Genomic DNA, 27660 nt, shown 5'->3' with positions numbered 1-27660 from the left:
TTTGGTTATTAAGCCTATCAATATTTGCGCATAAAAGCGTTTCCACTGACATATTCGCATAATTCAATTTACCAACACAAAAAGATCCCATCTTGTCCAGTGTATTTTTTGCCGACATTTGTAAAGTTGACTGTAAAATGTTCCGTTTCCATCAGGCCTGTCATGACATGTTTTATCCGACATGTACTTTAGTCCCATAAAAAGGTTGGATGGAAACCTGGTGCGTGTCATAACAAGAGAAAAACGGCGTTTGCACAACGAAATTTTGAAATCGCACCTGGTGTATTCTACAATTTTTACTAGATGAGACCCCAAACTAAGCGACCGTTTATGTCGCTTATAACTGAAAAAGGTCCTGATCGCCAATGTTCTGTGGATTGTCATGTTAACTGTATTCAAATCTTTTCTATGAAACGGTGGGTTTATTTAAAAAAAAAAAAAAAAACCTGACGATGGTGTTGACAAAGGCTCGCCCTGCTGGTGAAAATAGTGAAGCACATTTTCAGGTTAACATTCGACTGCTTTTGTGAAACATTGGCAAGTGGGTCTTCATGACCATAACAAAATAGGTCTGTCCTGTGAAATTGTGAAAAATTATGATGCCCTTTTAGTGTTAACAGCTGTTTGAAAAGCACCTGAAATTTCAGTCTGTTTTGGTGGGATGGAGTTTTGGCCTGCCTGCTAATTACAGCTACCTTTTCAGTTTCCCCCTCCCCACACAGACCTCTTCCCAGACAGTCCTAGTTCAATTCTTGATTGAGAAATTGCTCTTTGCCAATAAGCTATTAATGCATATTTTCTTAAATTAAATTATTTTTTAAACAACCACAGTAAAGTACTTAATAGTTACCCAGAAATGATTTGATATTGAGAAAAACAGCTGCATTGGACCTTTAAAAAATAGAAATTCTGATGTTAAAATTGATGGATGAGGTCAATAACTTTTCCATGATTGACAACAAACATACACATAGCCACACATGAAGCAGCTCATTTATTTCATTGCTCTCTGGTTATTTCGCACAATGTTTACGCAGCACATTTAACAAGTAAGGGATATGGCCGTTTTCACCTGATCTGCCAGACCCATACCGTACGCTACAAATTCACTGCGGATTGGACAACTCATCTCCAACTCTCAACCAATGAAGTCCCTGATACAATTACACTCAAAGACATATCCAGTCTACAAGCTTTGAGCTGTGACGACTAAGGATGCGTTTACACAAGCAGACCAATTCTGATACTTTTTCCACTAATTGGTCTTTTGACGAATCAGATCTTTTCCAGAGCTGATCTGATTGGTCAAAATACCAATTAGTGGAAAAAGATCAGAATTGGGCTGCCTGTGTGATGCAGCCTAGACAGTCATAAAGGCAATGCACATTTACCTAGGCTTTCTCCAGAATGATCATAATATAATATTTATAAAACAAAAACAAAATGAGAAGCAAAGACAATACTTTTTAACTAAGAAGTAATTAGGAGGTCCCCGGTGGAGAAGGAGAAATTCATTATACCAGTTGGCTCCACAAGAGGGTTCTCTTCTCTGTACTACCCATAGCTCCATGTCCATCTCACCAGAGAACAGGTGCTAACCTTACTGCGCCAGCGACTCTGGGCATCTATCTCATTGTAGTTCCCAAGCCACAAGATCTACTTGAAATAACGGTCTTCTCACACTACAGTTTCCGATTGGATTATTTCTAAACAAAATATGAAATCTATAGAAAAATCTTCATTCAAGGTAAGAGATATCAAAAGTCGGGCTCCAGTCTGTCAGCCGGGAGGCTGTGTTACACCTGGTAGAAATTGCACTTAAGCAGATGGGCTGAGACCGTTTCCCCCTCAGCAGATGTCAGGGTTCATTTCTTGCGAGCGTGTTTGTATTTGTCCACGTAGGCCTTCACCAAGTTTGCCACTTTCCCAGAGTTCACCTCTCCGCTCTTGCTGTGGCAGACCTGAAATATAAAATGCCCTCAGCAAATCAAAAAATAAACAGACTGTTTTGTTGGACATCCTATGAGTTCTGCTGGGTTATTCATCTTATTTTTAATACTCCTAAAAGCTAAGTATTGTTGATACTCCTAAAAGTGAAGTATTTTTTATACTACTAAAATGTAAGTGTACTCCTAAAAGCTAAGTATTTTAATACTCTTAAAAGCTATGCATTTATAATACTACTAAAAGCTATGCATTTATAATACTACTAAAAGCTATGCATTTATAATACTACTAAAAGCTATGCATTTATAATACTACTAAAAGCTAAGTGTACTCCTGAAAGCTAAGCAGTTTTAATACTCCTAAAAGCTAAATTCAAATACCAATGTCAAAATGTTACTGGAGGTTTTTAACCACTCACTTTTTCAACTGCTTTGCGTACAATCTCTTTGTACTCGTCCTTGGTGATGTCCTTGTTTTGGTAGTAGGGTTTCATGGCTGCTTTCACTTCATTGACAGCTCTCTCATGGATCTGTTGTTTCTAAAGCAGATATCAAGTTAAGAAATCTAGTTCTAATCTAATAAAAGGATTATTCATTCTCTGGGTCAGAATGCAAACACAAATCATTCACTAGCAAAGTAGCTCCCCACAGTATATACAAAACATAAAGTATAGGAAGCCACTTGAGAATATTGAGAACATTGCCTGGTGCTGTGGTTATTATTTGTGGCGGTGACATTACCTTTTCTTTCTTGGAGCTGTCTGGGGGGGCGGCCCTGCTGTGCTGGGTGGTGGAGGATGGCATGGCCATGCTGTGGGCCTGGGCTGTGGTGGCGCCACCTACTTTGGTCATGGTGGGCATGAAGGGGGCTTTGCCATGGCCTGTCATGCTGCTCATCATCTGGGAAAGAGACATGGGAGATATTCAGGAGGACAATTCCCTCCAACCGGGACACACTACTATGCAAATACAACACACTTCTGAAAGTGCTATCCCGGAAATACACTGTTGATATACAGTTGATAGAATACAGTTGATTGAAATACAGTTGATTGAATTAAGTATGAGAGAAGTGAAAATACTCAAACATTGATTGGGTCCAGAAGATTATATTTTGACAAAGGATACAAAATACTCCTGTCCTTACCTGTGTTGTGCGGCTATCTGGCTGTATGGCTGTCATGCTGCCCTGCTGCATGGGAGGTGGTGGTGGAGGTGGTGGCGGGAGGCCCTGGGCAGCTGTCACAGGGACCTGCAGGAGAGGCACTGAGGAGTGGAGGTGCATGGGGACCTGAGGAGGCATCCCGAAGGGGGGTGGTTGCAGGCTGACAGGTGGGCCTCGCGGGCCCATTGGGTAATGCAGGACGTTCAGTTGGGGAGGCATGACGTTCAGGGCGGGTGGAGCTTCTCCTTGGGCATTGGGCTGGGCATTGGTCTCACTCTGAGCTGGGTCTGAATAGATAAAAACAAATATCAAGAATAATATTAGAATACCTAATGTACATCTGGGCTTTTATCAAGTTTTACATTGGTGGCAGAAGTGGGATCCACATCAACTGCGCATCAGACATCAGTAATACCATTTCGATATGCACAGTGAAACTAGTAACAGTAATTAGTTCATACACTCCATGGCACACAATCTAAAGAAGAGTTCTGACCTGCTGTTGACGTCTCCTCCTGCCTGCTCCAGCTGCCAGAGCCTGCACCACCCCCTCGATCTCTCCTGGAGTAATAGTTCTGCACGTCTGCCGGGAGTGTCCTCCGCACAGCCCAGCTGGAAGCTGATGACCAGCCGGAGCGGTCCATCATTGATTCGCCCATCTCAGGGTCCTTCCTGCGGCCGCCACGGTTCTCGTTGAATCGGCTGTAGGCGTCGCCCCCTGAATTGTTTGAGGTCCCTGAGAATGTGTTTCTGGGCTGCCAGCGGTTTTCTGCCTGCTCCCCCTGTTGGTTGGAGGTTCCGTAGGCTCCCCGGCCTCGTCCTGTGCCTCGTCCACGATCTCCGCCCCAGCTTTTATCTTCCCAGCGAGGGCCACTTGTCACCCTGGCCTCTGTGTCAGCACGCGCCTTCTCCATAACCCAGTCAGGATTTTCCCTGCTGGGGGAAACATCTGCAAAGCCACCGTTTTCAGAGCGGCCCGCGTCTCTGGCCGGCCTCTCTGGGAAATTCCTTCGAGAGGAGTCGCAACCCGGCCCAGCCCTCCATCCATCTCCAGTCCAGCGATTCCTCTTCCGTGGTGACTGTCCCCCTGAGTCCGGGCGCTCCGGGGACGCACCTCTTCGGTAGGACCTGTTTCTGGACCTGGAACTAGATCTAGAACGACTCTTAGAGCGCTTCCTGTTTTTTCTCTCACGGCTACGGTCACGGCCCATCCTGGGGGCGTCCCTCTCAGCGTCCCGTTCCCTGCTGCGGCTGGACGGGGGGCTGCCCGAGGCCTGGTGCTCCTTGTTGCGCTCCCGAGATCTGGACCGCGACCTCCTCGACGAATCCTGCTTCGACTCTCTCTTGGGAGACCAAGTGGTGGCAGCAGAGTGGAAGCGTGACTTGCGCTGCCTGCCATTCTTCCTTTCCTCTACCTTTTCCTCTCCAACCGAGCTTTCCCGTTCCTGCCTGCTACCATTCCTCTTGTCTTCCGGGGCCTGGCTTGTGGACTCGTGAGCTGTACTTTCAGTCTCTTTTGGTGGATCAGAGACCAGGTTGGTGCTGCACTCACTGCTGGGTGAATCACAGTCTATCGGTATTGCTTCTGTGTCATCCTCAGACAGACCGTCCTCTTTGCTGCCGGCTGCTGATTTTTCATTTTTGACATCCTTTGGATCATGCCTGTCCTCCTCGGACACTTTTGCTTCTGAGGTGCCTTGAACTGTCTGGGACGCATTCCCATCTGGAGAGTCACAACGAGTAGAGCCAGAGCAAGATTCAGGCTCTGCAGTGGGGCAGGGAGAGGCCTCTGCTTTCTCCTCCTCCACTGAGGCTTCATCATCTGATTTCACTTCTGTTGGATCGGCAGTGGCTTCCACAGTGTCAGCATCTTCCTCCCCAAGTTGTCCTGACTGCCCAGACTGGGGGCTCTCCAATGGTCTCTCTGGTGAGTTGGAAGAGGTGGGCGAGTTGCTTTTCTCTGGGTCTTCTATTTGGTCCGGGTGTTTCTCCCCTGCACCTTGGTCCCTGTCGGGGGAGAGCCCAGGGGTATTCAGCTCTACATCTGACGACAGTGATTTCTGGTCCCCTTCTTCACCATCCTCCTCTTCCTCCTTCCCACAATTCTCTTCCTCAGAAAGATCATCTACGCATGGCTGGTCCTCAGTGTCCTTCAGGGCATCACAAGCAGAAGGTGCAGGATGGCCTTCCTCCTCAGTAGGGCTGGAGCTGCGCTGCACAGCCTGTGGGCTCACTGCAGTGTCTGAGAGCTGTTCCCTTTCCTCTACCTCTTTCCTCTGCTGTTCTAATTCCTCCTCCTCCTCCTCTTTGGCTTCCTCTTCTTCCTCATTTCCTGATGGGCTACTGAGGACGACTTTGGAGGCCTTTTTTCTAGCTGGGGCTTTCCTCTTGGCGCTGGGCTTTCGCTGAGCTGCCCGTTTGCCTTTCCTCTTACCAGCGGCTGCGGTGCTTTTGCCCGCTTTTGTGGGTGGGTTTGTGGAAGTGTCGGAATCTGAAGAGTGGGACTGCGAAGATGCAGGGTCTTGTGTAGGAGCTTGTTCCTCAGCCCTGCTGTGGCGGCCAGAGCGCCTAGTCGTCAGGGCGTCTGTCTGTTTGGAGGGGCCTTTGGAGCCAGATCCACAGGTGCCCTTCTTCTCCTCTCCTTTGGGGCAGGTGACTGCGCAAACTCTTCCCTGAAAGACTATTATGAGACATAATCATGAATTTTAGAAGTATTGTGAGAAACTTAAAAATGGTCTTACGTAGCATAAAATTAGGCATAACCTATGGATTAAAGGTTTGGTGCCTTCACAAAACTGAACTCCTAATGCCAGGGTACTGCACAACCCACACACGATGGAAATTATTCAGAAAAAGTAGCTTACTGCCACAATGTAGCTTAGTGTAGCTAAGCAGCTTACAGTCACCTTGCGTGATCTCATTCAAACTCCGTGATTCAAGCTAACATTTATACCGGGTTTTGGGAGGGGGGGGTCTGAGAGGGTTCCTTTGAACAGACTCACTAAATGGTTGATAAGCATTTCAAAGCAGGACTCACCAAAATGCCCCGAGCCGAGAGGTGAAGCAGTAGTAGAGAACGGTGAGAGGGGTCTCAGAGGAAAGGGACTGCTACTCCACTCAGAGGGATGGAACAACTGCCTGGGAAGGAAATATCAGAGCTCCACAAATTACACAGAGGAATTTCACTCATACTCTCAAAAATGGACTCAAAATCACTACCCACAAAACACACTTAAAATCACTGTTTCTATTGAAAAACTATCACCTTTCACAGGGTCCTTAACTCACCCGACAACCTCTACCTACAATATATACACACACTCCATCTACAAACATTCATTGTGTGCAGACCAACCCACTTCGAGTTGCCACTGGCAGGAACGGGTACAGCAACAGGCAGAAATGGGCAGTCCTGTGTTTTGCGGCTACACTGTTTACAGTCATCCTCAGACGGCTCCTCCTCGGGCACCCAAAGGGGTTCTGCACTGCAGAGTAGACAAAGGACACAATATACACACAGAAAAAGGACATCTTTCATTAGTTGTCTTTTTTTAAGTCAAAAACATTAACTTGAGAGAGAAAGAGTCCATCTATTTCAACTTTGTTAGGACAATGATGATTAGAACAGGGTTTCCAACAAATTGTTAAGTACCATAAGAAGTAGTTACTGTGTCTCTCCTCGGTGAGCTGCAAATCAAAATGTTAACGAAGTGGCCTACTCACATGCACTGTGTCATAGTCCCCATTGCTGTGCCTGTCTGGGCCGCAGACCAAGAGCACAGAGGTCCTCTCACCTGGAAAAGAGAGAAAACCGTTCAAAAGGAGGCTTGGCTGTTGCAAATACCAGACAAGCACCCAGTGGGAACAAATGGGCCTATGACGACAGGGGGCAACATTGATACTACTTATTCTATGTCAGAGTATTATCGAAAACTCTTGGCTGAGCAAATACGAACATGGGAAAGGCTACATCTGCTGAACATATTTCTAACCAACAATCTAAAATCAAATGTTATGTCAAATGCGCCGAATACAACTGGTGTAGAGTTAACCGTGAGACGCTTATTTACTAGGCCTTCCTAACAATGCAGAGTTTAAACAAAGTAGTAACACAAGAGGAATACAATAAAATACACAAGGAGATATATACAGGGAGTACCAGATCAATGTGCAGAGGTACAAGGTATTTGAGGTAGATATGTACATGAAGGCAGGGTAGTGACTAGGTATCAGGATAGATGACAATAAGAGTGAAATAAATAAGAGTAGCAGCAGCAAATGATGTGTAAGTGTGTGAGTAGGCGTGTGTAATGTCTATGTATTCAGTATTCAGACCCTTTACTCAGGACTTTGTTGAAGCACCTTTGGCAGCGATTACAGCCTCGAGTCTTATTGGGTATTACGCTACAAGCTTGGCACACCTGTATTTGGGGAGTTTCTCTTATTCTGCTCTGCAGAACCTCTCAAGCTCTGTCAGGTTGGATGGGGAGCGTCGCTGCACAGCTATTTTCAGGTCTCTCCAGATATGTTGGATCGGGTTCAAGTCCGGGCTCTGGCTGGGCCACTCAAGGACATTGAGACTTGTCCCGAATGCACTCCTGCGTTGTCTTGGCTGTATACTTTGGGTCTTTGTCTTGTTCGAAGCTGAACCTTCGCCACAGTCTGAGGGCCTGAGCAGGTTTTCATCAAGGATCTCTCTGTACTTTGTTCTGTTCATCTTTCCCTCCATCCTGACTAGTCTCCCAGTCCCTGCCGCTGAAAAACATCCCCACAGCATGATGCTGCCACCACCATGCTTCACCGTAGTGATGGTGCCAGGTTTCCTCCAGACGTGACGCTTGGCATTCAGGGCGACGTGTTCAATCTTGATTTCTTCAGACCAGAGAATCTTGTTTCTCATGGGCTGAGTCCTTTAAGTGCCTTTTGGCAAAATCCAAGCAGGCTGTCATGTGCCTTTTACTGAGGAGTGGCTTCTGTTTGGCCACTCTACCATAAAGGCCTGATTGGTGGAGTGCTGTAGAGATGGTTGTCCTTCTGGAAGGTTCTCCCATCTCCACAGAGGAACTCTAGAGCTCTGTTAGAGTGACCATTGGGTTCTTGGTCACCTCCCTGACTAAGGCCCTTCTCCCCCGATTTCTCAGTTTGGCCAGCTCTAGGAAGAGTCTTAGTAGTTCCAAACTTTTTCCATTTAAGAATGATGGAGGCTGTGTTCTTGGGAACCTTCAATGCTACAGAAATGTGTTGGTACCCTTCCCCAGATCTATGCCTCGACACAATCCTGTCTCGGAGCTCTACGGACAATTCCTTCGACCTCATCGCGTGTTTTTTTCTCTGACATGCACTGTCAACTGTGGGACCTTATATAGACAGGTGTGCCTTTCCAAATCATGTCCAATCAATTGAATTTACCACAGGTGGACTCCAATCAAGTTGTAGAAACATCTCAAGGATGATCAATAGAAACAAGATGCACCGGAGCTCAATTTCAAGTCTCTTAGCAAAGTGTCTTAATACTTATGTAAATAAGGTATTTTCACACACACACACACACACACACACACACACACACACACACACACACACACACACACACACACACAGTGAGGGAAGAAAGTATTTGATCCCCTGCTGATTTTGTACGTTTGCCCACTGACAAAGAAATGATCAGTCCATAATTTTAATGGTAGGTTTATTTGAACAGTGAGAGAATAACAAAAAAATCCAGAAAAACGCATGTCAAAAAAGTTATGAATTGATTTGGATTTTACTGAGGGAAATAAGTATTTGACCCCCTCTCAATCAGAAAGATTTCTGGCTCCCAGGTGTCTTTTATACAGGTAACGAGCTGAGATTAGGAGCACACTCTTAAAGGGAGTGCTCCTAATCTCAGCTCGTTACCTGTATAAAAGACACCTGTCCACAGAAGCAATCATTTAATCAGATTCCAAACTCTCCACCATGGCCAAGACCAAAGAGCTCTCCAAGGATGTCAGGGACAAAATTGTAGACCGACACAAGGCTGAAATGGGCTACAAGACCATCGCCAAGCAGCTTGGTGAGAAGGTGACAACAGTTGGTGCGATTATTCGCAAATGGAAGAAACACAAAATAACTGTCAATCTCCCTCGGGCCTGGGGCTCCATGCAAGATCTCACCTCGTGGAGTTGCAATGATCATGAGAATGGTGAGGAATCAGCCCAGAACAACACGGGAGGATCTTGTCAATGATCTCAAGGCAGCTGGGACCATAGTCACCAAGAAAACAATTGGTAACACACGACGCCGTGAAGGACTGAAATCCTGCAGCGCCCGCAAGGTCCCCCTGCTCAAGAAAGCACATATACATGCCCGTCTGAAGTTTGCCAATGAACATCTGAATGATTCAGAGGACAACTGGTGAAAGCGTTGTGGTCAGCTGAGACCAAAATGGAGCTCTTTGGCATCAACTCAACTCACCGTGTTTGGAGGAGGAATGCTGCCTATGACCCCAAGAACACCATCCCCACCATCAAACATGGAGGTGGAAACATTATGCTTTGGGGGTGTTTTTCTGCTAAGGGGACAGGACAACTTCACCGCATCAAAGGGACGATGGACGGGGCCATGTACCGTCAAATCTTGGGTGAGAACCTCCTTCCCTCTGCCAGGGCATTGAAAATGGGTCGTGGATGGGTATTCCAGCATGACAATGACCCAAAACACACGGCCAAGGCAACAAAGGAGTGGCTCAAGAAGAAGCACATTAAGGTCCTGGAGTGGCCTAGCCAGTCTCCAGACTTTAATCCCATAGAAAATCTGTGGAGGGAGCTGAAGGTTCGAGTTTCCAAACGTCAGCCTCGAAACGTTAATGACTTGGAGAAGATCTGCAAAGAGGAGTGGGACAAAATCCCTCCTGAGATGTGTGCAAACCTGGTGGCCAACTATAAGAAACGTCTGACCTCTGTGATTGCCAACAAGGGTTTTGCCACCAAGTACTAAGTCATGTTTTGCAGAGGGGTCAAATACTTATTTCCCTCATTAAAATGCAAATCAATTTATAACATTTGACATGTGTTTTTCTGGATTTTTTGTTGTTGTTATTCTGTCTCTCACTGTTCAAATAAACCTACCATTAAAATTATAGACTGATCATTTCTTTGTCAGTGGGCAAACGTACAAAATCAGCAGGGGATCAAATACTTTTTTCCCCTTACTGTATACACACACGCAAAAATGTCTAAACCTGTTTACGCTTTGTCATTATGGGGTATTGTATGTAGATTGAGGAAAACAATTTATTTAATCCATTTTAGAATATGGCTGGAACTAACAAAACGTGGAAAAAGTAAAGGTGTCTAAATACTTAAAGAATGCACTGTATGTGTGTTTGTGTTGTGTGCGTATGTAGTGTGAAACTTTTGTTTCTTAGTTGCATCGCATGCATTACCTATCTGGACAGTTGGACTCTAAACCCATAAAATCTTGCAAGAGCCGAATATATTATTTATTATGAAATAGATACCCCTACAAGGGGTCTGAAATTACTAACCTTCTTCTTGCTCAACACAGAGGGGTCATCATCGCTGCCTGGGGAACACAATGTATCTTGTTACACCTCATGAATAAAATGCCAACAAATGAAGGAAAGAGGATTTATGCGAGGAGAATAAGCACATACATTTCCGAATAAGGCCTTTGACTTTGGCTTCTGATGTCCTCTCCGTCTTCGTTCTCCTCGATCTTCCTCCTTGTTTCCTTAAAAAAAAAAAAACATTTGGTTTTTACATTTGTCATAAAAAATGGCATGCATTGAAACGCGTGGCTTTATCGTGAATTTCTTTTGCAAAATAACTTCACATTAATAGACTTACACTTTGCCAGTTTATTAGGTAAACCACCCTGTTCACTAAATTTCTATATAAAGCAGGCAGACAGGCATCAAGGCATTCAGTTACTATTCGAATGAACATTAGAATAGGCAAAACGAGTGACCTAAGGAACTTTGAACGTGGTATGATCATCGGTGCCAGGCGCGCCGGTTCCAGTATCTCAGAAACGGACGGCCTCCTAGGCTTTTCATGCACGACAGTGTCTATGGCAGGGATCATCAACTAGATTCAGCCACGGGACAATTTTTTTATTGACCGGATGGTCAGGGGGCCGGAACATAACACATTTGTAGACTGCAAATTAACTGCAAGAATCCCAAACAGATATTTGACTAAACATAATAATTTCAAACCTTGTTTACATTTTTGTGCTAAGAAAACTGTGTGCGAGGGGGGGGCTAAAGACCTGTGGGCCACCAGTTGGGGAACCCTGGTCTATGGTTTACAGAGAACGGTGCGACAAACAAAAAACATCCAGTCAGTGGTAGGTCGGGTGGGAAAAAACAGCTTGTTGATGAGGGGGTCAAAGGAGAATGGCAAGAATTGTGCAGGCTAACATGCGGGCCACAAACAGGCAAATAACGGCGCAATAAAACAGTGGTGTGAAGAACGGCATCTCGGAACACACAACCCGTGGGGACTATTTTCCTGGCACACATAAGGTCTCTTGATAGCAATTGAGCAACGTTTCCATGCCCCGAAGAATTCAGGCTGAACTGTAGGCAAAGGGGGGTCTGACCCAGTACTAGATGGGTGTACGTAATAAACTGGCCATGGAGTATATTTTAAAAATAATTGTCAACATATAACACCATATTAAGGTAGAGAAACAACTAGCAGGTGGCCACTGCACTGAGGCTAGGAAACACTGTCACCACCGATAAATCTACGATAATAGATCATTTCAATAAGCGTTTTTCTACGGCTGGCCATGCTTTCCACCTGGCTACCCCTACCCCGGGCCAGCAGCTCAGCACCCTCTGCAGCAACTTGCCCAAGCCTCCCCCCGCTTCTCCTTCACCCAAATCTAGACAGCTGATGTTCTAAGAGAGCTGCAAAATCTGGATCACTACAAACCTCTCTTTCGTATCGTCCGAGATCCCCAAAGATTGGAAAGCTGCTGCGGTCATCCCCCTCTTCAAAGGGGAGACACTCTAGACCCAAACTGTTATAGACCTATATCCATCCTGCCCTGCCTTTCTAAAATCTTCGAAAGCCAAGTTAACAAACAGATCACCGACCATTTTGAATCTCACTGTACCTTCTCCACTACGCAATCTGGTTTCCAAGCTGGTCATGGGTGCACCTCAGCCACGCTCAAGGTCCTAAACGATATCATAACCGCCAGTCCATGTCAGAGCAAAAACCAAGCCATGGGGTCGAAGGAATTGTCCGTAGATCAACGAGACAGGATTGTGTCGAGGCACAGATCTGAGGAAGGATACCAAAACATTTCTGCAGCATTGAAAGTCCAAAAAAACAAAGTGGGCTCCATCATTCTTAAATGGAAGAAGCTTGGAACCACCAAGACTCTTCCTAGAGCTGGCCGCCCAACCAAACTGAATAATTGGGAGAGAAGGGCCTTGGCCAGGGAGGTGACCAAGAACCCGATGGTCACTCTGACAGAGTTCTATAGTTCCTCTGTGGAGATGGGAGAACCTTCCAGAAGGACAACCATCTCCGCAGCACTCCACCAATCAGGCCTTTATGGTAGTGGTCAAATGGAAGCCCCTCAGGAAAAAAAGGCACATGACAGCCCGCTTGGAGCTTGCCAAAAGGCTTCTAAAGACTCTCAGACCATGAGAAACAAGATTCTCTGGTCTGATGAAACCAAGATTGAACTATTTGGCCTGAATGGCAAGCGTCACGTCTGGTGGCAGCATCATGCTGTGGGGATGTTTTTCAGTGGCAGGGACTGGGAGACTAGTCAGGATAGAGGCAAAGATGAACAGAGCAAAGTACAGAGAGATCCTTGATATAAACCTGCTCCAGAGCGCTCAGGACCTCAGGCTGGGGTGAAGGTTCACCTTCCAACAGGACAACGACCCTAAGAACACAGCCAAGACAACACAGGAGTGGCTTCAGGACAAGTCTCTGAATGTCCTTGAGTGGCCCAGCCAGAGCCCGGACTTGAACCCGATCCAACATCTCTGGAGAGACCTGAAAATAGCTGTGTAGCAATGCTCTCCCATCCAACCCAGCAGAGCTTGAGAGGATCTGCAGAGAAGAATGGGAGAAAGTCCCTAAATAAAGGCGTGCCAAGCTTTTATCATCATAGCCAATAAGACTCGATGCTGTAATTACTGCCAAATAAAAAACGTACCCGATTTAATCTGGTTACTACTCCTGCCCAGTAACTAGAATATGCATATAATTATTGGCTTTGGACAGAAAACACCCTAAAGTTTCTAAAACTGTTTGAATGGTGTCTGTGAGTATAACAGAACTCATATGGCAGGCAAAAACCTGAGAAGATTTCATGCAGGAAGTGGCCTGTCTGACAAGGTGTTGTTGTTCTTGCCTCTGTTTATTGAAGAGTCAGGATCTTAGCTGTAACGTGACACGTCCTACGGCTCCAATAGGCTCTCAGAGCCCGGGAAAAAGCTGAACGATGTCGAGGCAGCCCCAGGCTGAAACACATAATCGCCTTTGCCAAGTGGCCGATCAGAGGACAAAGGAATTAGGCGCGTGCCCGAGTCGACCCCATGCTGTATTTTCTTTCGGCTGTTTACCTAATTGCAGATTCCCGGTCGGAATATTATCGCTTTTTTACGAGAAAAATGGCATAAAAATTTATTTTAAACAGCGGTTGACATGCTTCGAAGTACGGTAATGAAATATTTAGAAATCTTTTTTAGAAACCTATGTAAAGGGACTATAGCCGATAGAGAAGGGCCGATGGAACGACATTGGTCGTTTCTAGTCTGATTATATATCGGCTCAGCCGTTCTCTACGATGGAGGACTCCAACTCTACTTACGAAATTACAATCGTTTCCCCATTTTAAACATTTGGGAGGAGATACATGTCCTTCCTTAGATAAAACCATTGCTAGACATTTTTACAGAACGTTCAAATCAAGTCAATACAACCTCAGTAGATTAACCAGCAGAATATATTTGGTCAAAATGAATATATTGCCATGGCTGAATTTATGTAGTTCAATGCTTCCCATGTCTCGCCCTTCTGGCTATTGCGATAAAATTCATGGTGTGGTTTCAAAATGAATATGGCAAGGTAAGCGATCCAGGAAAAAATTAACAAACTTACAAAGATGGGAAATACGTAGGAGGACTAACTGTACCAAACTTTAAATAGTATTTCCAGGCACTATCATTTCAGCCCATCCTAAATTGGTTTAGACATGATTCCTCCACCCCCTAACTGAGTATAGAGAGAAATATGGTGTATCCCATTGCCCTGGAAGAGGTGGTCTTCACTGATATCGCTTAATGTCAACTACGCTTTGGTCCTATTACTGCTTACACAATTTCTACTGCTTACACAATTTCTATTTGGCGCAAAATTGAAAAACAATGTAACTGTGAATCAAAATGGCATGCCCATACTCAATTATTTCACAATAATGCCTTGATCTGGAGGGCGGCCTTTTGCTCCCCCTAATGGTCCAAATATGTAATCACTACACTTGCCGATATCATGGACAGCAATGGTTTGAGAACATTTCAAGATTTGAAAGACATACACATTACCAAGCAACTCCTTTTTTTCTATATTTACAATTTAGGTCATCTATGCCAATGACAAGATTTATAAATAACTGATCTGGGTTCCCAAAAATAATTACTCTCTATAATACATAAACAATTTTTGGAAAGCTCATTCTGTGCTCGCCATTAAAAAAGTATGGTCCAAAGAGCTAAGTGAATCTGAACAACCATTTAACTAGAATTGAATATAGAAAAATACGACCTTGGTGTCCTAACCATTAAACTTAAAATGTATAAGTTGTTAAATACAGTCTTGACCACCAAGGAAAAGTTTTACGATGAAATTGGCCCCAACTCCCAACTAGGGTTGTAATGACCGCAGTTAAATTCGACGTGACCGTGGGGTCACAGTAATCTCCTCTTATACACTCTGGACATGAGTTGGTAGTACCCAAATTGCTTACAACCATCAGGTCGCTAATGGCCTGGTACTCAGGGCTGTATTGTCCCTAGCTGCAGGAACATGGTTGGAGAGCCTGTGGCATAAAGAGTTTGGGCGGAATATCACCTGCTGTGCAGCGAGGATGCATACTCCTCAGAGTGGTTGATCCGCAAAGTGAAATAAATGTTCTTATAAGCCCAGACATTTCTATAGGCAATCCTGTGTGAAAGCAGAGTTTTGATGGTTGCCACTAAAAAGAAGAGGATCCCAGCTGCTACTATATTTATTTCTCAGCTGCTCCGCTATAAAACCAAAGTAGCCTACCGGCATAATTTAACCTGCGGGAATGCGCGGCCTCCATTCGCTATTTGAGTGCATATGGATGATGCGTTTGTCCCCTGCCCCTGTTCCTACCCATTTGATAATGGGCCATTCTAAATCAAAACTAATTGTACATATTAGTAAAAACAAATTTAAATTGAAAATAGTCTGATGGGTGAAAATATGAACACTTGCGAGAACAGGGTGTGCAGCCTGAGGCAAGACACAGAGTGCAAGCTTTTTATGCAACTTTTTCAAATAGAATAGTCTAGTCGCATCATGCAGTCCACATGTTTTGATTTCTAAGAAATTCTAAGGTTTGTATCAGTCACAACTAAATTCGCCAAATAACTACAGATAGAGATATGGGGGGAACTGACACCCAACTTGTGTTGCTAGGCAGGGTGGGAAGGGGGGCAGATAGAGATATGGGGGGAACTGACACCCAACCTGTGTTGCTAGGCAGGGTGGGAAGGGGGGCAGATAGAGATATGGGGGGAACTGACACCCAACCTGTGTTGCTAGGCAGGGTGGGAAGGGGGGGCAGATAGAGATATGGGGGGAACTGACACCCAACCTGTGTTGCTAGGCAGGGTGGGAAGGGGTGGAAAACATGATTTGGGGTGGTGGGGGGCACCTCTGTTTCTTTACATAACAATTGTATTACTACAAAATCCTGTGTGATCAATATAATAATTTCTCTGTATGTATTTCTTAGTGTTATTATCCTTTAGAGTACAGGTACATGTGGTATAAACAAAGTGTGTAAATTAACATGTATATTGTACCTGTAACACCACCTCCAACAAAAAATGTACTAAACAAATAAAAACGTGGTAAAAAATGAATATAATAATGCAACGCAAAGTGACTGCCATTAAGCTGCACACTGTTTGAATGCTCCAGAAGTTTAAAGACAACGTTTGACCACAAAGGCTCTTTGTCAGGTTAACTCTGCAGCAGGGCAACTTTTTCACTAACGCAAGACCTCTACTCACTTTAACAAACAGCCACTGGCTTCCGGGTCTGTGCAGCCACAATTCTCTGGCTCTGATTGGCTGACTCTCTTCTTCACAGGAACCTGAGATTCACATCACAACTGAAGTCACAGCACGTAAATTCTCCCTGCATAGTGACTAAAGCTATAATATAGCTTGTGAAGTTTCATGACATGCCATTTATAAATTGTGAAACAGAAGGTAGAGCCAGTGGAGAAACCCCTGCTTACCGTCACACATCCCAGCACAGCGTCACGTTTGTAGACAACATTGAAAGGCTGCCTGTCCACTGGGCAGGATGGAACTGCCTGCAACTTAAAAACACAGACAAAAAAAATAAACATCAGTCCACACACATCTTAGCCATGTATAGTCAGTCTCCTGAGCCTCACCGGGAGTAAGACCATGGCTTATCACAATAGACAACTTGCCAGTTGCAGCACTATCTGTTGCCAATGAGAGTGATGTGTCTAGGGGGTAGGACAGTACATGGTGCTTACCTCTGCCCATCTGAGGAGGCAGCTGAGGCAGAATAAATGGCAGCAGCTGTCGGGCATGGCCAGGACACAGCGGCCCAGGGCGCCCAGGCAGATAGGACACCGCTCCGCCTCTTCCGGCTCCGGGTCGCCCTCTGGGGTCTGTCCGTCTGACAACCAGAGAGACGTGGCACAACAGCTTGTCATTCAACAACAAACTTGAGGGTAGAGACGTTTAAATTAAACCATGGTGCCAAAGCCCACTGAAAGATATTTTTCATGATGACTGGCTGGCAGTTACTTACCATTTCCCGATTCACCCGTCATCTTTGGCACAGTGTTGCTTTGTCCCTAATGACCAGATGACCCCTGGAAATAAAAATGTATGAGAGATTCTTGTTAACAACCCAGTCACAGTGCCATCACTTAATTACATTGAACTTGAGATGTGTGTGTAACCAAATTGTCAAGCAAGTTTTACATCAACTTTAATGCATTATTTACACAATGGCCAACTTAATCCTTAAGAGTCTATTGACACACCTGTGTGTCAATTTAAGTAACACTAAAAAATATTAGAAAATCTGTCAGTTTAAACTAGAGACATCGGTATTTTTGAATGGCCTGCATCGCAATCCACCGCATCCGACTATGCCGGCCTTCAACATCTGCCGTGGAAGGTGGCCGAGCTATAGCGGTGTTTGTCAGACCATGAGACATCCCAGAAATCTGTCTTCTCACAAAAACGTCTGTAGCGTCAGAACGGCCTACAAACTATTACTACTCTATGGAAAGGGGAGACTCTCACGAACACGGCGATGTTCTCTGTTTTGCTCTACAACCCCCACAAGTGTCACAGGACTCGTTTGAAGGTAACCCATACAAACCAATGGAAGTATGGAGGTAGTTTTGTGCCAACAAATATAAGGGGTTAATTATGCATCCAAAAAACAAAAAATATTTCCTGAGCCTTCTTATATCTCCTAGATATAGGACAGACACTTTATTCCTTATGATTTATTTTTGGACTGTCTTGTATGAATGTGTTACTCAATGCGTTTCTATGGGCTATCGTATTAAAGGCCAAATTCAATATTTGATCAAATAATTGACAAGTTACAAAAAGTTACCCATCTTCCTCAGATTCTCATCAGATCGTCAAAAAAAAAAACGCCAAGGTACCTTGCTAGCCATCTTGTAATTCTGGAAGTCTAGCCAACCCTATTTATAGATGTATGCAATACTTTTGGCTAAAATACCGTAACGCTACGCTAGCTAAATTATTTTTTTGGTTTAATATAGAATTGACTGGTGATGTCATTGAGATCAAGCGATAAAATTAAACTGTCCTCGATTTTCATTTAATTTTCCTGCCTTTTGGAGAATGTCCTTTTTATCAATAAGCGTTTTATTAGGTCCCACTGCTTTAGTAAGAACTTCTCACTTGTAAGTAATTGTAAAATAGATTTCTGGAGGTTGTATTTTTTTTATATGTACTCAAATGTATCTATCCCCTTGTCTGTGAACATCTAATGATACCCGGTCAGCCCATAATTTAAATGTATCATCAATCATACTTGGCTTAAAGTCGCCGTCCATTACAATTTCTCAGGTAGATCAGGTCTGTTTGGATACCTTTTATTTTGGTGATCTTTGTCCAGATCTTTATAGTGTTATTTATACAGGTATTTTCTATCTTCCTAGTGTGTGCATTGATTGTTTTCATAAATATAGTTGCACTTGGTTTTTCCATTTGGTGGATTCCATTTAGCTGTTGATGCCGGGTTTATCCAAACAAACATTTATTTTAGTTGGTCAGCTATATAATAATTCATTAGGTTTGGTAATGCTATTTACATTGTTTGATTGTAAATAAGCAATGTAAACAATCAAACAATGTAAATAAGCAATGTAAACATTGTTTGATTGTTTTAAGTTGGACACGGACTGTTCATCCTCCCCATATGAATTTACTCAGGAGTTTATCCCACTGTTTAAAAGTGTTTGGAGTAATAGTTTTTGATAGATTCTGGAACAGGAATACAAATCTTGGGAGGACATTCATTTTAATAGTTTAAATTCTTCCCGTTATTGTTAAAAAGGCACCAATGTCCATATTTGTAGGTTGGTCCTGTTTAACTGGTTTCCCAGAATTGCAAAGTCAAGTCTTGAGGGATAGTAATCAATATGTATTTCAGTTTATTTTGATCCCATTTAAGTTTAAACTTAGTTTTGATGTCTTGGGATATTGGTTGACTTACAGTAATTGGTTCTGATTTCCCTGTATTTAGTCTGTATCCAGATACGACACTATGGTTTTATTTCATCCATAGTGGCGGGAACCCTAGAGAATAATGTACCATTTACCCTTATTCTGACATTTGGTGTTTTGTACATCATTTGCAGCAAGTTCAGGAAAGTTTCACTAAAGTATTATTATTTGTTTCTGCATCTAGAGTTAGCATAAGCAAATAGTTTTTTCTTGAGCGTGTTCCATTACATTATTTATTTTTATGAATTTAACTAGGCAAGTCAGTTAAGAACAAATTCTTATTTACAATAACGGCCTACCCCGGACGACGCTGGGCCAATTGAGCGCCGCCCTATGGGACTCCCAATCACGGCCGGATGTAATACAGCCTGGATTCAAACCAGGGACTGTAGTGACGCCTCTTGCACGGAGATGCAGTGCCTTAGACTGCTGCGCAAATCACATTAAACGTTTGCCTAACATTATCGCTCAGAAGTCTGCTGGACACAAAACCCATTTGCTCAGAGTTTATGATATCTGGGATTATATTACTTAATCTATTTGCAATAATTGATGTAAGCAATTTTTGGTGGTTGTTCAACAATATTGGTCAATACGATGCACATTCTGCTGGATCGTTACCTTCTTTATGAACAACAGTAATAATAGCGGTGTTCCAGGTTGGTACGTACTAGAGGTCGACCGATTAGGATTTTTCAACGCCGATACCGATTATTGGAGGACCAAAAAAGCCGATACCGATTAATCGGGCGAGAGATAGATAGATATAAAATAATGACAATTACAACAATACTGAATGAACACTTATTTTAACTTAATATAATACATAAATAAAATCAATTTAGTCTCAAATAAATAATGAAACATGTTCAATTTGGTTTAACCTGTTAGGGCTAGGGGGCAGTATTGACACGGCCGGATAAAAAACGTACCCGATTTAATCTGGTTACTACTCCTGCCCAGTAACTAGAATATGCATATAATTATTGGCTTTGGATAGAAACCACCCTAAAGTTTCTAAAACTGTTTGAATGGTGTCTGTGAGTATAACAGAACTCATATGGCAGGCAAAAACCTGAGAAGATTCCAAACAGGAAGCGCCCTCTCTGACAAGTTGTTGTTCATCTTGGCTCTTTTTATTGAAGACTGAGGATCTTTGCCGTAACGTGACATTTCCTACGGCTCCCATAGGCTCTCAGAACCCGGGAAAAAGCTGAACGATAGAGGCAGCCTCTGGCTGAAACACATTATCGCGTTTGGATAGTGGCTGGTCAGAGTACTCTGAGACTCACGCTCGTGCACGAGGGCACGAGATGTATTTATTTTCTCTCTCTTTGTACGTATACAGGCTTTCCCGGTCGGAATAGTATCGCTTTTTTACGAGAAAAATTGTATAAAAATTGATTTTAAACAGCGGTTGACATGCTTCGAAGTACGGTAATGGAATATTTAGAATTTTTTTGTCACGAAATGCGCCATGCTCGCCACCCTTATTTACCCTTTCGGATAGTGTCTTGAACGCACGAACAAAACGCCGCTGTTTGGATATAACAATGGATTATTTGGGACCAAACCAACATTTGTTATTGAAGTAGCAGTCCTGGGAGTGCATTCTGACGAAGAACACCAAAGGTAATCAAACTTTTCTAATAGTAAATCGGAGTTTGGTGAAGGCTAAACTTGCTGGGTGTCTAAGCCGAGCTGTAAATAGTAATAACACAAGAAGACACGGCGAGAACACATCTAGAAACATGTCAAGACAACCAACTCTCTACTCGAGAAAATACTAATGAAAAATCTTGACTGAATTTATACAATACAAACAAATTACAACCATGACATCACACCAAGTTCCTGACGTAACTTTGGAAGAATAGGGCTAACCACACCCACATACAGTTGAAGTCGGAAGTTTACATGCATCTTAGCCAAATACACTTAAACTCAGCATTTCACAATTCCTGACATTTAATCCTAGTAAAAATTCCCTGTCTTGGGTCAGTTAGGATCACCACTTTATGTTAAGAATGTGAAATGTCAGAATAATAGAGAATTATTTATTTCATCACATTTTGTCCCATTCCTCCTGACAGAGCTGATGTAACTGAGTCAGGTTTGCAGGCCTCCTTGCTCGCACACGCCCTTTCAGTTCTGCCCACACATTTTCTATGGGATTGAGATCAGGGCTTTGTGATGGCCACTCCAATACCTTGACTTTGTTGTCCTTAAGCCATTTTGCCACAACTTCGGAAGTATGCTTGGGGTCATTGTCCATTTGGAAGACCCATTTGCGACCAAGCTTTAACTTCCTGACGGATGTCTTGAGATGTTGCTTCAATATATCCACATAGAATCATGAGGGAAATTATCTATTTTGTGAAGTGCACCAGTCCCTCCTGCAGCAAAGCACCCCCACAACAGGATGCTGCTACACCCGTGCTTCACGTTGGGATGGTGTTCTTCGGCTTGCGAGGGTTCCCCCTTTTCCTCCAAACATAACGATGGTCATTATGGCCAAACAGTTCTATTTTTGTTTCATCAGACCAGAGGACATTTCTCCAAAAAGTACGATCTTTCTCCCCATGTGCAGTTGCAGTCTGGCTTTTTTATGGCAGTTTTGGAGCAGTGGTTTCTTCCTTGCTGAGCGGCCTTTCAGGTTATGTCGATATAGGACTCGTTTTACTGTGGATATAGATACTTTTTTACCTGTTGCTTCCAGCATCTTCACATGGTCCTTTGCTGTTGTTCTGGGATTGATTTGCACTTTTCGCACCAAAGTATGTTAATCTCTAGGAGACAGAACGCGTCTCCTTCCTGAGCGGTATGACGGCTGCGTGTTTCACATGGTGTTTATACTTGCGTACTATTGTTTGTACAGATGAACGTGGTACCTTCAGGCATTTGGAAATTGCTCCCAATGATGAAACAGACTTGTGGAGGTCTACAATTTTTTTATCTGAGGTCTTGGCTGATTTATTTTGATTTTCCCATGATGTCAAGCAAAGAGGCACTGAGTTTGAAGGTAGGCCTTGAAATGCATCCACAGGTACACCTCCAATTGACTCAAATGATGTCAATTAGCCTATCAGAAGCTTCTAAAGCCATGACAATTTTCTGGAATTTTCCAAGCTGTTTAAAGGCACAGTCAACTTAGTGTATGTAAACTTCTGACCCACTGGAATTGTGATACAGTGAATTATAAGTGAAATAATCTGTCTGTAAACAGTTGTTGGAAATATGACTTGTGTCATGCACACAGTAATATCCTAACCGACTTGCCAAAACTATAGTTTGTTAACAAGAAATTTGTGGAGTGGTTGAAAAACGAGTTTTCATGACTCGAACCTAAGTGTATGTAAACTTCCGACTTCAACTGTACTAGATTCCTGCCCAGTCATTAATCATTTCTGTCTGCAAACATCAAAGCAGTGACTCGCTCCTGCAAGTTCATGCTACAACATCGGTAGAGTACGACCCTGTCACACACAGGAAGCGGCGCAGGTCCTAATCCGGGCACTTGTCATCTCCCGTCTGGACCACTGCAAGTCGGTGTTGGTTGGACTCCACGCTTGTGCCATCAAACCCCTGCAACTTATCCAGAATGGCACAGCCCGCCTGGTGTTCAACCATCCCAAGTTGTCCCCGCTCGTTTGCACGTTCCACTGGCTTCCAGTCGAAGCTCGCATCCACTACAAGAACACTTGACTGAGGAAAAATATACAAACTATGACTGAGAAATGTGGTTGTCCCACCTAGCAATAGTAAAATGAATATACCAACTGTAAGCTGCTCTGGATAAGAGTGTCTACTAAATGATTAAAATGTAAGTAAACTATAATCCTATAGGGGTGAAGGCGGCCCAGTATATCACTGGTGCTTTCACTCATCCAGGATATCTACTCGAAACAGTGCCTGAGGTAGGCACGCAGCATCAAGGATCCCACACACGCGCTGTTCTCTCCCTTACCGTCGGGCAGACGGTATCAGAGCATGAGGTCTGACACCAACAGGCTCAGATAGAAACTCTATCTACAAGTCATCAGACTGCTGTGATTCTCCACAACTTAGCACAACTGGATATTGGCCTCATCCCATCAGTAGAGGATGCCTGGTTATTCTTTAAACGTGCTTTCCTCACCATCTTAAGCATGCCCCATTAAAAAAAACAGATATAGCCCTTGGTTCACTCCAGACTTCACTGTCCTTGACCAGCAAGCACAAAAACATCCTGTGGCGTACTGCATTAGCATCGAATAGCCCCAGCGATATGCAACTTTTCAGGGAAGTTAGGAACCAATACAAACAGTCAGTTAGGAAAGCAAAGAATAGCATTTTCAAACAGAAATATGCATTTTCCAAAAGGTTTTGGGACACTAAAGTCCATGGAGAATAAGAGCACCTCCTCCCAGCTGCCCAAGGCACTGAGGCTAGGAAACACTGTCACCACGATAAATCCATGATAATCATGAATTTCAATAAGTATTTTTCTACAGCTGGCCATGCTTTCCACCTGGCTACCCCTACCAACAGCTATGCACCCCCCGCAGGAACTTGCCCAAGCCCCCCCCTGCTTCTCTTTCACCCAAATAGCTGATGTTCTGAAAGAACTGCAAAACCTGGACCCCTACAAATCAGCTGGGCTAGACAATCTGGACCCTCTCTTTCTAAAATGATCAATAAATTGTTGCAACCCCTATTACTAGCCTGTTCAACCTCTCTTTCGTGTCGTCTGAGATCCCGAAAGATTGGAAAGCTGCCGCGGTCATCCCCCTCTTCAAAAGGGGAGACACTCTAGACCCAAACTGTTATAGACCTATATCCATCCTGCCCTGCCTTTCTAATGTCTTCGAAAGCCAAGTTAACAAACAGATCACCGACCATTTCGAATCCCACCGTACCTTCTCCACTTTGCAATCTGGTTTCCGAGCTGGTCATGGGTGCACCTCAGCCACGCTCAAGGTCCTAAACGATATCATAACCGCCATCGATAAGACATTACTGTGCAGCCGTCTTCATCGACCTGGCCAAGGCTTTCGACTCTGTCAATCACCTCATTCTTATCGGCAGACTGAATAGCCTTGGCTTCTCAAATGACTGCCTCGCCTGGTTCACCAACTACTTCTCAGATTGAGTTCAGTGTGTCAAATCGGAAGGCCTGTTGTCCGGATCTCTGGCAGTCTATGGGGGTGCCACAGGGTTCAATTCTCGGGCAGACACTTTTCTCTGTATATATATATATATATACATGATGTCGCTCTTGCTGCTGGTGATTCTCTGATCCACCTCTACGCAGACGACACCATTCTGTATACATCTGGCCCTTCTTTGGACACTGTGTTAACAAACCTCCAGACGAGCTTCAATGCCATACAACACTCCTTCCGTGGCCTCCAACTGCTCTTAAATGCTAGTAAAACTAAATGCATGCTCTTCAACCGATCGCTGCCCGCACCTGCCCGCCCGTCCAGCATCACTGCTCTGGACGGTTCTGACTTAGAATATGTGGACAACTACAAATATCTAGGCATCTGGTTAGACCGTAAACTCTCCTTCCAGACTCACAGTAAGCATCTCCAATCCAAAATGAAATCTAGAATCGGCTTCCTATTTTGCAACAAAGCCTCCTTCACTCATGCTGCCAAACATACCCTCGTAAAACTGACTATCCTACATATCCTTGACTTCGGCGATGTCGTTTATAAAATAGCCTCCAACACTCTACTCAGCAAACTGGATGTAGTCTATCACAGTGCCATCCGTTTTGTCACCAAAGCCCCATATACTACCCACCACTGCGACCTGTATGCTCTCGTTGGCTGGCCCTTGCTTCATATTCGTCACCAAACCCACTGGCTCCAGGTCATCTATAAGTCCTTGCTAGGTAAAGCCCCGCCTTATCTCAGCTCACTGGTCACCATAGCAACACCCACCCGTAGCACACGCTCCAGCAGGTATATTTCACTGGTCATCCCCAAATCCTCCCTTGGACGACTTTCCTTCCAGTTCTCTGCTGCCAATGACTGGAACGAATTGCAAAAAAAATAAAAATATCACTGAAGCTGGAGACTTATGTCTCCCTCACTAACTTTAAGCATCAGCTGTCAGAGCAGCTTACCGATCACTGCACCTGTACACTGCCCATCTACCTCATCCCCATATAGTTATTTATTTTTTGCACCCCAGTATCTCTACTTGCACACCATCATCTGCACATCTATCACTCCAGTGCTAAATTGTAATTATTTTGCCACTATGGCCTATTTATTGCCTTACCTCCCTAACCTTACTACACTTGCACACACTGTATATAGATTTTTCTATTGTGTTATTGACTGTACGTTTGTTTATCCCATGTGTAACTCTGTGTTGTTTTTGTCGCACTGCTTTGCTTTATATTGGCCAGGTCGCAGTTGTAAATGTATACACTTGCCCCCATCCCCAACAATCGTGTAAACCTTGTACCTTCCTGTATTATACTTATGCTAAAATGTTTATTCTATTCTACTGAGATCTCCAGAGTGTCGAAGCGGTCTAAGGCACTACATCTCAGTGCTAGAGGCGTCACTACAGACCCTGGTTCGATACCAGGCTGTATCACAACCGGCCATGATTGGGAGTCCCATAGGGCGACACACAATTGGCCCAGCACTGTCCAGGTTAGGCATTGGCCAGGGTAGGCCGTCCATTGTAAATAAGAGTTTGTTCTTAACTGACTTGCCTAGTTAAATAAAGGTTAAATTAAATAAACTTTAAAAAACAAAAATAAACACGGTCACAAAGTGGACATAGCCAGTTGATAAGTCAACGTCTGCTTGGTAAGTGGAGCAACGGGAAAGTTTGTACAGCTGAATGCATTCAACTTAAATGTGTCTTCCGCATTTAACCTCTGAATCAGGAAGCAAAACAACACCATCCAGTGAAAGCCAGAGCAAACGGGTTTACCACAGTGGCAAGGGTACCACAAAAGGCCTTGCTTAGTCAGTCTGTAAACTCTGGCTAAAATAAAGGCAGGACCCGGACAGAGGCATAGAGATTCAAATTAAATGGGTTATACTGGTGAGGGCAACACTCTCTACCATGTCAGCTGCTAAAATAACTAAACGTTAACTAGCCATGTTCTCTATCATCCAATGCAATCTTGGATTATTTAATTTACCAGCTAGTCAGCCAACTAACATAAGCTAGCTAGCTTCCTACCATCTAGTAAATTTGGCGAGTTGTGGTCTTGTTTTTTTATTTTCTGTCCAGCTAGCTAACCAAATACAACGCAGCTAGCTGTCAAGTAAGTTGCCATGTAATTTAGTAAACATTATCTAATGCCCTGCGGTCACTGACGTTAACAATTTAAACGTTGATGTGGCCCATGAGTGATATAACACGACCCTTCAACTTCGTGTACTAGTCCCCCTCAAACGTCAACTAACTTTGTTTCGCTGGTTAACCAGCTACTTGTTCTTTCTACTAGTTTGATAACTAAGTTAACTAGCTAGCGTTAGCTGGCTAGTTAGCAATTCAGATAACGGTAACAAGATGGTCATGATCAGGCGCTAGTCAGCTAATTTACCTCACTACTTTTGGTTGATATAGGCTAGTCAGCTGTTAGCTAACGTTAGCTGGCTAGTAACAACGTAATTGTATTTAGGTCAGTAACAAGAAACAAACATGTTCATAGCTAGCTAGTTAATTATTCAACTTTATTGGCTAACGAGACTGGCCTGGCCTACAGTACAGACGCTATATTAGCCACGATAACAGCTACCTAGCTAGCAGCTAACGATATATTTTTTATTATTTTTTGCTAACGATACTTTTGCTTGCTAAATTGGTTATCTAGCTACGTGTTTGTTGACTTACCCGAAGCTAAATCAATAGCTAGAAAACTGTCCTGGTTGTTTATTTTTTGTTGTCCCACTTATTTCCGTGTATTGGTCTCCAAAGCTAGAAGATAACCTGGACATAGCCGAATAGATTGCACTGCTAACTCGTTAAACATTTAAGAACGCCTCGGCCACATGTCTCGATGTCTGAAACATGTGAAGTTTAAAAGGGACCGCACAGTGTCGCTGCAATACATTTTACACTAGGGAAGAAATCCTTCAACTGTTTCCGGTCCCAAATATAACCGGAACCTGTTTCGTAGCCAATGAAATTCAAATATTTTCAAGCATTGATATTTTCCTTGCCTTTCCATTGAACGGAATGTATATGCAATAAAATGACAAGAAACGTAATTATACCAGTAACTGGCATGGGGGCTGAAAGTCTAACTTCATAAATCGTAGCAGGAGACTGACAATTTTTGTGACAGGCCATCAACAGGACATCCAAGTAAAAGGTAAGCTACACTCAGACACATATATATACCCAATTAAGGTAGTTTAGGTGGACAAGCCTTCAGATTGAAAACCATTCTGATCCATTTTCCACTGGGAGAGATGATCTCACAAATAAACTTTCTAAAAAAAACATCTCAACTTTCTGTAACTGTGTTGTAATTTGAT

The 27660-nt window shown here is 43.7% G+C and overlaps 1 protein-coding gene across 2 annotated transcripts; it reads right to left on the bottom strand.

Annotated features, from left to right (window-relative positions):
* Positions 1–981: 981 nt before the first annotated feature.
* On the bottom strand, positions 982–27244 carry LOC106576412 (protein SCAF11). Of its 2 annotated transcripts, none has more exons than XM_014153567.2 (15): positions 27014–27244; positions 17193–17256; positions 16912–17057; positions 16642–16725; positions 16412–16494; positions 10769–10845; positions 10640–10677; positions 6835–6905; positions 6471–6596; positions 6149–6249; positions 3608–5791; positions 3094–3398; positions 2688–2846; positions 2366–2485; positions 982–1961 (listed from the first exon to the last, which is right to left on the bottom strand). In XM_014153567.2, the coding sequence occupies exons 2-15, from the start codon at positions 17212–17214 to the stop codon at positions 1866–1868; spliced, it is 3612 nt and encodes a 1203-aa protein (XP_014009042.2). In that variant the 5' UTR covers positions 17215–17256; positions 27014–27244; the 3' UTR covers positions 982–1865. The 2 variants fall into 2 exon arrangements, with proteins under 2 accessions (XP_014009042.2, XP_014009043.2); XM_014153568.2 differs by having other exon boundaries at positions 2366–2476.
* Between the last annotated feature and the right edge of the window lie 416 nt (positions 27245–27660).

This window comes from Salmo salar, chromosome ssa17 (genome assembly GCF_905237065.1).
Source record: "Salmo salar chromosome ssa17, Ssal_v3.1, whole genome shotgun sequence".
In the NCBI taxonomy this organism is placed as follows: Eukaryota; Metazoa; Chordata; class Actinopteri; order Salmoniformes; family Salmonidae; genus Salmo; species Salmo salar.
This window is presented reverse-complemented; position numbering and strand designations above follow the sequence as displayed.